At 46.1% G+C, this 12,138-nt stretch overlaps 1 protein-coding gene across 3 annotated transcripts in view; it reads right to left on the reverse strand.

The window, feature by feature from the left end:
• Positions 1-12,138, reverse strand: part of LOC126542981 (arylsulfatase B-like) — an 80,629-nt gene that overhangs the window by 35,307 nt on the left and 33,184 nt on the right. For all 3 annotated transcript variants that reach the window (XM_055077536.2, XM_050190117.3, XM_050190115.3), the window contains exons 5-8: positions 11,750-11,866; positions 9,305-9,436; positions 8,572-8,698; positions 7,765-8,058 (exon numbers count right to left, since the gene is read on the reverse strand). In XM_055077536.2, the coding sequence (XP_054933511.1) occupies positions 7,765-8,058; positions 8,572-8,698; positions 9,305-9,436; positions 11,750-11,866 (670 nt within the window). The remainder of the gene's footprint in view (positions 1-7,764; positions 8,059-8,571; positions 8,699-9,304; positions 9,437-11,749; positions 11,867-12,138) is intronic.

Genomic DNA, 12,138 nt, shown 5'->3' on the forward strand with positions numbered 1-12,138 from the left:
TAAGTAGAACATTCACACCACAATTTAAGTGAAGCGTTACGTATTAATGGAGCTACAAGCGATTAGAAGTTACCCTCCTTCCTAGTCATGCTTTTCCTCCTCAACTCGTTCGCCGAGCGATCGGGGCTAAGCTCCGCCTTCACTGGTTTCGCGTCACGATGCGACGTCACATCGTCCACTTCCGGTTGTTTTGGAGCCGGCCCCCGCCCGCGTGAGACCTCTCCGCTAGCCGCTTGGCCGTCGACCCCCAAGCGAGAGCTATCGAAGCAGCGTGCGTTGCGAGCATTCTGTCGTAGCGCCGAACGTGTCTGGTATTCCGGTAACCACAGGCAAGCTGGTCATTTCGGCAAATGACTGGAGGCATAAACTCAAGCTGATGAAGGAACTTTAGCGTAGACGTACGTGCGGCCTGATCGGTCTGCACGGTCCAGCCACATGTTGGCGCAGCGCTTAACCAGCCAAACAAAGCGCTAATATTGCTCTAATCAAGTGTAAAACATTTTAAACATTTATAAAAACAAAGTGTTGATGATTACACTCCTGCGAAAAATACACACCAGCAGCCAAAGAAATGCAGCCACCAGGTGGCTGCACCGTGCAGACCATTCGCATTTGCGATTCTGCTGATCCCATGGCTCATCCCGTTACGGCACAGTCAAGCGGCCAGACCCTGTCCCCTTGCGCTTGCATTTGCCCTAATACCGGACTCACGAAACGCTATTGCGTTAGTAATCTTCCGGTGTAAAGTGACGGCCACAAACGCGCAAACCCTGGCGCCGATCGGATAGCGGCAGTCCGATGCGCAGCAGCCAGCTCGCTCGTATGCTGCCTTGCAGAGGGACACGATGTCGCAGCTTGACATATTGCCAGTCGCTACGTTTGCAGTCCACAAAGCAACAAAGTCGAATCATAGTGCTCGCGAAAAGACTGAGACCGACTCTGACCGCGGAGCTCTCGTCAAAATGGAGTACGTTGTAACACAAGCAGACGACACTTGCTGTGTGCCGGAAGTGCTTAATTGTATTGAAAAACCGTTCTTGTGCATTCTCTTTATGTTACTTTCTGTTTATAAAAACAAATGAACTAACATTCCAACTATTACGAAGATCATTTGTTTACCATAAAGTTGGAAAAATTATTGATCACGCGCCCTGGTTAGCCAATCGGATAGCTCGCCCCACTGACGTCATATGGGTGATTTTCGTCATATGGGTAGGGGCGGCTTAAAATTCCGCCGAGCAGCGTGCTCCGATCGTCAGCGATGTGCATTTTTAAAACCTTATAATAAATTACACGCTTTACGCGGAGCACTTAGATGTGTCAATTAATGATCAGAAGGACCTACTCTAACGACTCAGTACGTTTGTAGAAAATCGTCAAAATCGTTTCAGGGTCCCTTTAAAGGTTGCCTGTGGCAGATAGCTCAATTCTAGTTCATGAGCTGGTCTACTCGAAACGGCGCACACTTTTTGCACAAAAAATTGAGATAAAGAAATGACTAATTAATAACAATTCACTAATTACGTTTTGAACTAATTACATTATGACCCATGTTGCAATTTACAAATTCTAGCCGTGGAGTTCGCGAGACCGATCCATTTGAAACAAATTTTAATATGGCGCCAGTTTTGAGATATAAATTCCCGAACTTTGCGGAGAAATGCATTGGCGTTTCAGTTAGTTTCTTGTCAAAACGTCGTTTCATGCACTGAAGCACACAAGTAACTGGAACGCCAATGCATTTCTCCGCAAAGTTCGCGAATTTATATATCGAAACTGGTGTCATCCTGAGAATTTGTTCCAAGTGGATCCGCCTTGCGAAGTCCAGTGCTAGAATTTGTAAATTGCAATACGGGCCATAATGTAGTTAGTTGAAAACTTAATTAGTGAATATTTATTAATTAGTCAATTTTCGATCTCAATTATTTTGTGCAAATATTGTGCGCCGCTTCGAGTAGACCAGCTCAGAAATAGAATTGTGCTATCTGCCACAGGCAACTTTTAAAGATTTTTGAAAGTGCTTGCTGAAACACCATGTATGTATGTATGTATGTATGTATGTATGTATGTATGTATGTATGTATGTATGTATGTATGTATGTATGTATGTATGTAACTTGCACTTCGCATGTGTAACTATATATATATATATTGTAACATTTGGCGGTCGTAGCTGTAGGACGATCGGAGGAACTTGGGGCGACAGGACTAGGCGAACAGGATTTATTTACAGTAATTACATTTTAAAGATGGGATACATTTACACAGTCTAGCGTGACTCCCAAATGGAGCCCGCAAGACGAAGCACACAGCTCACGAGTACATTGACGAGCACAGAGCACGACGACGAGCACGCCTAGCGGCCGACAAACAGCCGTTTTTAAACACTTCGTGTTCCCTAGATCCCTAGGTGAGGCAAAACGTTCGACGCCATCGTAAACAAGCTGCCTCTCTGCGGGACGGTTTACACACACACGTACGCACAGTTTTCACTGCCGATTAGCAGCATCAAACGTCAGGTCTATTCAATTCAGCCAAGTTTCTTTGCACCTTCTGCACCTATTCACGGTGCACTGCACCTAGACCCTCGATTCCCCGAGGTGCAGCAGCGCACCCTTCACCCCCGTGCTCGATTGAACGGGGCGCAAGGCAAGGTGCCGCCGCGGTGCACTGCATCCTTGAACCTTGTAGCGAGTGGGTGCAGCCCGACACCCCCTGCACCTTTTCGTTTGTGGTGCCGTGCACCTTTTTTCTGAATCGAACAAACCTGTCAACGCAGTCGACCCGCAGCTTGCCCATTATCTTGAGTCCTGAAAGGCGCGTTGGTTCCCCGAGCTGACTATTGCACCGTGGCCACCGGTTGTCCCGTGTCCGGCGCCTCTAAATTCCAGAGCGCACCTCGCACAGTGGCCTCCGCCGCTGTCCATTGTCTGGCATCTTCAAAGGCCCGTGAAAAGGCACCGCAAGGCATCTCCTTCCAGGAAATCCCCTTGCTTCAGTCGAACCGTGAAGTACATTTCAAAATGCGTCGATCATCGCAATAAGGTAGGAATTGATTCATGTTACTCGAAGTTTTTCTTTCAATCGTTCATCCCCCGTACATCTCAGGAATGGAACTACCTACTCTCAAATATTGTAGCCATCATTGGTAACAAATTTTTTTGCAGAAGATTAGCTAACATTGTATAATCAGGAGAATTATTAAATTGCCAGAACTTGCCGCACTTGATTGTCTGTTTGCTTTACTCTGCTACTTTGTAACCACTTCCCTCTTTGATATCATATGGCCCTGAGGGTATTTAAATAAAAATAGAATTATAAAATTAATAGTGACTGCCAAGTTTCAGTCAACGTGAAGCATCACTTCCTCAAGATTTCATTGAGCGCATTTGACCGTTTTAAAATGCTTTGCATTTTCGTGTAACAAATCACTAGTTGTGAGGGAGCATGTGGAACTTGGTGGTAATGCCTATCAAGCTGATTAGCAAAGAGCAGATGACAGAGTTTGTGCTTTAGCAAGTAGGAACTTGCTGTATTATTTTCTGTTCTGATCGTCATGGCTATAATGACTAGAAAAGAAATAACTTGGGACTCACCGTGTTACTTCTCCGTTTGTCATAAAACGACCTTAAAAGCAAATAAGCTTGTACGCAAAATTTTAGCATACCCGCTCGGTACGATACAAAACTGTAGACTTTTGCTTTCTTCATAGGGCTCACGCCCCTCTGCCTGCTAAACTTCCAAACATTTCATGGTGAGGCACACAGCTCAAGAGGACCTGTCGTCATTATGGTGACCGTTGAGCTTCTTATGGCTTAGCGTGGGCAGCTTGCATATTAATAATCTCTCTCTTGTCCGTCTTCCTGAAAAGAGAAATGATGAAGTCATGACAAACATGCGAACAAAATATGGTGAAACAAAAGTTAGTCCAATAAATGAATGAAATCACGGTTCTAGTTGGTGTTCAGAAACATACCTTGTGAGGATTTTGGCCCTTGATGTTACTGCCATTGGTGACACATTCACTGCTGACTTGTACGTCCAAAGACAACAGAGTCCAAAGGGGTGAACAACTGTGAGCAGCGTCTTGGAGGCTGGGGTCGAAAAAAAAGAAGACCCTGAATTACTATGGTGTAAGCGGGAGTTAGTTTGTGATCCATGTATCACTAAGAACAGCGCACAAAACGCTCCATGACAAAAAAGCGCACACGCACACACACACACACACACACACACACACACACACACACACACACACACACACACACACACACACACACACACACACACACGCGCGCGCGCACACACACACACGCGCACACACACACACACACGCGCGCCCACACACACACACACACGCGCGCGCGCGCACGTGCACACACACACGCACGCACGCGCACACGCGCACGCACACGCGCACGCACACACGCACGCACGCACGCGCACACACGCACACACACGCAGGCACACACACACACACACGCACACACACGCAGGCACACACACACACACACACACACACACACACACACACACACACACGTCTGCCACTAATGTGCAGTGAATTTATCGCAGTGTATCATTTATGCAGGAACAGCCAAAACTATTTGTTATGCTGTACTCCGCGTTAGGAATTTTAGCCGTGACAAAATAATAAGAGCCTCGTTTGAATTGCCTTTGAAGCGCAGCAACTTTATAACAATTATCATTTTACACTTTAACGAAATGACTACATGTAGGAATCTCTTTTATCCGCCTCGCACGCAATGAAATTCGAAGTTGAGAGTGCGAAGCAATGACTTTTTACTCACCGGTGCACAAGCCCAGAGGCTTCGAGGTGAATCCGCATTCGTGGGTGGCCTCCAAGCAGACTGAACTTGGTTCCAGCGATGGATTTTCACGCTGGCCAGCACATTTCTTTAAAGCAACACGTCATTACACGGCCAGACGCGGCACATCACTGACGATGGCAGCCGTTATGCCAGTGAAACGCCGCAGCTGATGAAGTTCACCGTCTTTAAAAAGGTTTGCTTGGTGGCGGCTATCGAATATTGTATGTATAAACTAGCTGAGATATTAATGTTATCTAATTAAAACAAACCTGCGTGACCCTGCTCGAAGGAAATCATCACCCCGTTCGCAAATATTACCGCCGTACAATTTGAATCGATAAGTGGTACGGACTGCAGGCGATACCAGTGGGCTGCTGCTTATCACACGTCAATGAGGTCTCAAAAACCTTTATTCAAGTAATAAAGTACAGACTTTAATAACACAAGTCCAATAAACAATGTTCTGCTTATTTGTAAAATAATGACATGTTAACTATATGGTTGTCGGTTATTATATGTACATTTCTAAACCGAATATTTGAAAAACTAGCGGCCCTTTATACGAACTGTCTATCGACTTCAATGGTCCCAGAAAACTGGAAGAACGCGCTGGCTCTCGCTATCTCCAGGTTAGTGAGGCAGTCGCGCCACACTTCACTCCGTTTGCAACGTCCCGCACGAGACAGATTGTCCGCGTCAGCTAATATATCGCGAAATGAAAACGCGCCCAAATTTCGCGCGGGGGAGTAATCGTCGGTGAATTTTAAACTTCGCTATCACCGGGATCGGCACACGAGAACGGGTCGACATGCGATAAAAACTCGGTAAATTCGGACAAATCTTCGCAAGAATTCTTCGCATTAAAAAGTCGCAGTTTCGCCCGAAAGGCGAAGCGTCGATTCCATACGAAGCAAGGATAGTAGTTTTATCGAACGTATAAACTTGTAAAGACTTGTTTACTAACTAAATTAACCACGGTGTCAGCGCGCACAGGCAAACATGCACACATCAAGCTCGATGATCGCTGTCAAAACGCCGGCGTGAGGAAGTGCATGCGGCAGCAGCAGCGAGAGAAGTGACCTTCGTGCTGTCTATCGCTTCAACGCAAACTGAGCCGCGAGAACACAGCACACGCAAAGCATATTGGGGGCGAGAACTTACGGAGTCGCCATCTGCCGGAAGCGCCTCCCTTGCGTAGTATGAGGGATCACGCGGCGCGCTCCTCATAGGTTTCGTTTACGGCGCTCAATAAAAAACACCACGCGGCAGCCCTCCCCGACATTTATATAAGTACTCCCAAAACAAGGGAAATTTTTGACTGTCAATATAATCATCTTGGGCAAACTGAAAGCACATAATCGTTTACAAACGCTATCTCTTTACCGAATACGTACAGTGAACGCCACTGCGCGCGGTCGCCGTGATGGAGTCTCCCGAACCGGCTTCTTGCGTGAAAAGTAGGCAAACGCTGAGAGTAAACTATGTGAAATATGTTCTTATAGTGGGCTGTCTGTATAACCAAATGGGGCATAAGCGAATGAAGCCTCAATGCAGCGATCGCACGGGTTTGCAGCGACCGACTGCGCGTCTGCATGCATGTCCGCGCACAATGTTTTGCTTTCGCTGCCAGCGTGTTTTCGCACCGTTCCGTGAGGTTTAGGCCGCAGCATATGAGCATGTTACAGTATACACTAGCAACCATTGTTGCGTGGACGCTATCAGAACTGTTCAAAAATAATTTCGTTATAGACACTTCGACGCCTACGGCGACTGTGATATGCCATCGCGACGATTCAATCTATTCTTGTCTTCTAAATTCTTGGACATTTCAATATTATTTCTCAAGTTACATCGCACTGCATGTTTATCGGTCTTCTCAGCGTGCGATTTTCTCTGGTTCTTTTTCGTAATCCAGTGCATTAATTCATAACACAAACATGCCCATATGACATGCCTTTTTTTAATGTGCGTCTTACAGCTCCCTTTCCGTTCCAGTGAACTTGCCATTATCTAGCATCAACACGTTCATAGACCAAAACCGTCATGACATTAGCCGGGCAGCGGGCGCGGGCGAGCGTCTCAGTGCGCGTTTTCTGCTACTCACCGAACATCGCAGTACCGGCGCCGTAGCAGAAATGTTCCTCGCGTCTGTGCTTGTTGCATACCCGAATTGTAGCCGATGGCTGTTTGCCGGTTCTAAGTTTCGCGAGCCAAGCTTCACGCAGCTCCTTGCCCTGCGGTTACGTGTGAATAAGGCTGACAGCGGGCTCCGTTGCGTACGTCCGGCACTGCGGCACCGAGCAGTAGCCTACCATGCTGCACGCCTCCAAAGGCAGCCACTACCTATCATAGTACTTTCAGATGTTGTCAAGCAGACACCCAAGGTGGTAAAGCTTTACAACTTAATCTGAACCGCAGCGCAGGTGGGACTTTAAACTTTCGTTTGCAGCTCGCTTCGGCGCTTCCGAAGCAGCCGAAGCGGCCGCTGTGTCTACGTGATCCTTCATGGCCCGTCGCGCCGACGGTGGCGCCAGCTTTTTCAGTGGTGGAGCTCGCCCCCAATACGGGCCTTTGGTCTAAGAGCACTGCTGGAAGCTCTGCGCCAAAAACAGATCGCTTTCAAGATCAAGCCGGCGCGGTCGCGCGTTGCTGGGCCGAAGCGCAATGCTCTCCCCTGCCTCCCCTCCCCCCGGTTCCGTGCGCGCGACGAAAAACGGCGCGCTTTCGCCCCGCTTTCCTCCCTTGAGCGCGCGAGATTGAACCGCGATCGTGGGCTCACCCTTGTACGCTTTCACTTGCACACACAGCATACGGCGCGCTGCGACGGTGTTATCGGTCTTGGTCTTTATACGGAACATTACGGTGACGGCAAAAATGTACCTGGAGTGTCCATATAATTGCTATCGCAATAAAATCAGCAAGTGCCACTCACCGGCGAGCGCGTAGAACGTGGGCAACCAGTCGGTGATGTGCATGAGTTGCTGAGAGACCCGGCGGCTCTTGTCCAGCAGCGGCGACCACAGGAAAGCGGCCGCTCTGGATCCGCCCTCCCAGGGTGAGGACTTTGCCCCGCGTAGCGGCCAGTTTATGCCACGGGAGGCCATGTAACCCCAGGGCACGCCGCCGTTGTCCGAACTGAAGACGATCACGCTGTCCTGCAGCATTCCGGCTTCGCCCAGCGCTCGCATCACGCTTCCGACGGCCTCGTCGAGTGAGTCAACCATTCCTAGATGCGCGGGAATCACACGAAACGCACACTGACAGGATGTTCAATGCGTTAGGGCCAAAGCGATCGTGATTTTGTATAACAATGGTCATTGTTATCACCCCGCCTTCAAGTCCACTTCCATATGGTATGTTACAAGCTGGCTAAGGAGGCCGCTAAGGTCTGGTTTCACCCTCTAATGCTTGTAACGCTGGCGCGCCTACGGCTATAAGTGTCCACATAAGGGATTATAATTTATGCTGTCAATTTCTTGTAGATATCATGAAAGAGCAAAATTTACGGTTGATAAACAGCCTCTTTAGAACGGTGCGGTTTCGTAGCAAAGGCACAAAACAAAAATTTCACGTACCGCCTGTTGTGTCGCCTTCGAGATAAAACGTATTAATTCATAGTACGCCAAATTAATGGAACGTGGATTTTGAAAACTACTCTTTAGACAATGGTTCATTCACATTAAATGCATTTAAATATTAAAAGCGCTATCACAATTGTCGTGCCATGGCCAGCGCTTACCGGCGTAGATAGTCCGGTTCTTTTCACCGATATAAGGAAACTTGTCCACGTTCTTTTTCTGCGACTGAAGTGGGTCATCATCATTTCCGGAATGAACCGCTTGTTGGCTCAGATACAGGAACTGAGGCTGCAAGGGGAGAGAAAAACCTAAGAGAGCGCGGATGTCGATGAACAATAAAGCGGCTACGTTTAAGAAATTTCACACATCATATTTACATTGCATACTCCTTTAAATCCGACACATCAGCGATGGCAATGAAATACGCCCACGCGGAAAGAAATCTTTTGCGCAGTCTATACTGCTTCAACATCGTTTTCTCTGTTCAATTGACCCCGTCTTAAAATCACGATTAGATTCCTTGAGACAATGTATCATCGACTTCGTCTGAACGCCGCATTCATCTGTGCCGTCTTGGATTGACCATCAATCCGTATTCTAACTGTGGTGCGTTGGAAACCGTGGAACACATTTTGTTTGCACGTCCAGCTTACAAAAGCAAAGTGACTTGTTGTTTCAGTGCAACTAGCTCTTCTAGAACATTATGCGAAAATAGAACGGCCCGCAAGCAACAACGGGGATCAAGGAAAGACGACACACGACGCTTTGTCGTGAACTCAGTGCTCGACTTGTAACTTGAGAAAAGCAGCGAAAACAATTGAGACGTCATTGCTCAACTTTATCACGCCGCGTCCTCCAGCTTTGGCGATTAAAACTCCGTGCGGCAATGATTACCTTTGACTTGTCCATGTTCTGGATGAGGCGCACCGCTTTCTCGGCGAACAGCTCGGTGCCGTACACTCCCATGGCGTCCTCTGCGGGCTCCGTGCCGTTCCAGAGGTCGAGACCCGAAATTTCTTTTCCATCCTGAAGACGTTGATTTGAGCGTTTTTTTTTTCAAATTTCTGGTACTCGAACACCACCACCATCATCATCATCCTATGTTTATGTCCACTGCAGGACGAAGGCCTCTCCCTGCGATCTCCAACATATAATGTATAATAATGTATAGTGGTCCCACTGCTGCTATAGCCCTATATTGGGCTGCAGTGTATGTGAATGAATGAATGAATGAATGAGCTACCCCTGTCCTGCGCCAACTGATTCCAACTTGCGCTTGCGAATTTCCTAATTTCATGACCCTACGTAGTCTTCTGCCGTCCTCAACTGCGCTTGCCTTCTCTTGGCACCCATTCCGCAACTCTAATGGTCCACCGGTTACACATCCTACGCAGGCACGTAACCAGGATATTCTTTCGGGGGCAATCCAAGGTAACCTTTCTGTGCAAATGAAGAGGGGGGGGGGGAGTACCTATACTAGTATAAAGGTGAATAATGCCCACCGTTCGCAATAAAAACGCGTAAACCCGCAAAAGAGAAATGAAATAAGGTGTATCTCAGGTATACGCCTGTGAGATAGACCTCTCCTTTGCGTTACAAACAAGGAACCACATCAAATGGACTCGCATTGGAAAGAAGCGCAGGAAGAACAGCGCCAATTGAACAAGTAAAGAAGCGAAAGTGCAAAATAATGATTTCTAGAAGCGCTTTCTTTTAATTAGTTCTGGAAGAAATACAGATAAATATATATTTGCGGAACAATCACAGTTATTTTGGGTCCCTCGTTTACTGATCTACCAAGTTAAGTGCCAAAACCGACTCGTATCGTTATTCGGGAAGTTGCGTAACGATGCGTGGCTGCCAGTCCCGTACAACCGCAAAGAGCGCAGGATGCTGCGGAAGGTTAGAAAAACACCCACATACGCATAGCTGAAAAGTGGCTACGTCAGGTGGTTAGACTGATAATGGTAAAAGCGTCATTCAAAACACACGGAATAATTCTCCACTTCTGGCACCATTTCCGCTACTTCTTTTTAAATAAAAAGATGTTGATCCATAAATAGTTTCACAAGCAACTGTTAAATTTGTTAATTTTCGTTTTTCCTTCCTGTTCGGCTGTTGCCTCGGTTCTCTCCCTTAGTAGATCGCTTAATTTCTCGACTCCTTGTATCGTACAATTAGCAGCATGAAAAAATTGATGCATAAGGCAGAGAAGACGACAAGGCATGCAACCGAGTTATGATTACATGATGAGGATATCAGAAACTGGGTTGCATACTCACTATGGGAGATTGATCAAAAAGCGCGTCGTGTGAACAAAGAAAATTCTAGTGCCATTCAGAATTTACATGAAATATATATAGCGAGTGTCTCATGGAACTTGTGCCAAAATTAAAAAATAAGATATGTATGCAAGTGCCACGTAACTGGACAGAACCATGGTAATATTGCTTGCCGTCGCTTGGAGTAAGACTATATTTTGTATTTCGCCTAAGTAAATAATGAGTTATTATTATTCAGTCAACTTCTAAATTATTATATTATTACTTCCCTTTCTTGCCTTAAATATTTGTCATCTTTCTGTAACCCCCCCCCCCCCCCCCCTACCCTATGCTCCTCCGAGCCTGTAGGGTAAACTGATAAATAAATAAATAAATAAATAAATAAATAAATAAATAAATAAATAAATAAATAATGAAAGCCTTCTAAACACGAAAAAGTGTCGTGCGGAACTTTTTCCTGTTTTGTGGGCTTTCTTTCAGGTTTAGGGAAAAACTTTTATTTAGCATGTATTGAGAAACGGAACGGGAATTTTTCACGATGGTATACAATTTTCGCATTGATACTTTTGGCCTGAATATAATATTTGATAAGTTGATCAACTAATAATGATAATAACTAAATATGTAATTACTTTAAATAAGAACAGTCTGACTTGCTCCAAGCGACGGGCAAACAACATTACCTTGGTTCTGTCCAGCTACGTGGCACTTGCATATTTTTAATATTTTGGCACAAGTTACGTTGGACACTTGCATGGTATAAGTTTTGGAAGAAGGAAAGAAAAACATTCAGTCTATAAGACTGGCACAAGCAGAAAGAGAAAAAAAAAAAGATATCACAGGCAGCTACAGAGAGGAAAAATAACAACAGGATTAAGCAAGCAGACGGCGAAATGGGATAATAAGATTTTCCACTGCAACGTAAAGATATTTCTATGACTGCGACCGATAATTGTTCTAAGCGGAGGACATAATAACTGACTGTTGCAGCGCCTTATATACTGGTCGCTATCGCTAGCATATTTCAAGGAGCACTTCAGTTAAGGCTTATAAATACCTGGGAGTGATGGAGCATGTGGGTGTGGTAGTCTTCGTGTCCGTAGTAAAATCCGTAGAAAGAGTCGAAGCCCCTCCGGGTAGGCGTGTACTCGTAGCGGTAACTGCCCAGGTGCCACTATGGTGTGGGTTCAATAATATGTCGAAATGTGGTTGACGTTAATAATTACATCAAGAAACAAAAAAAGCAAGAAATAAAATCTAACTAAACACAAGGAAGCTTTGGGTGTCAGTCATTTTAGCTTGCTATACTGCATGGAGATTTGCAAGAGTTGAAGGTGATATTAAATAATCACTAATACACGTGGAGTTGACGGTCATGTCAAACCGGTAACGTTATTGTCGCATTAACATAACAAAACGACCCTGGGTCCTTCGAAACGTTTGTTT

Source organism: Dermacentor andersoni, chromosome 2 (genome assembly GCF_023375885.2).
Source record: "Dermacentor andersoni chromosome 2, qqDerAnde1_hic_scaffold, whole genome shotgun sequence".
Taxonomy (NCBI): domain Eukaryota; kingdom Metazoa; phylum Arthropoda; class Arachnida; order Ixodida; family Ixodidae; genus Dermacentor; species Dermacentor andersoni.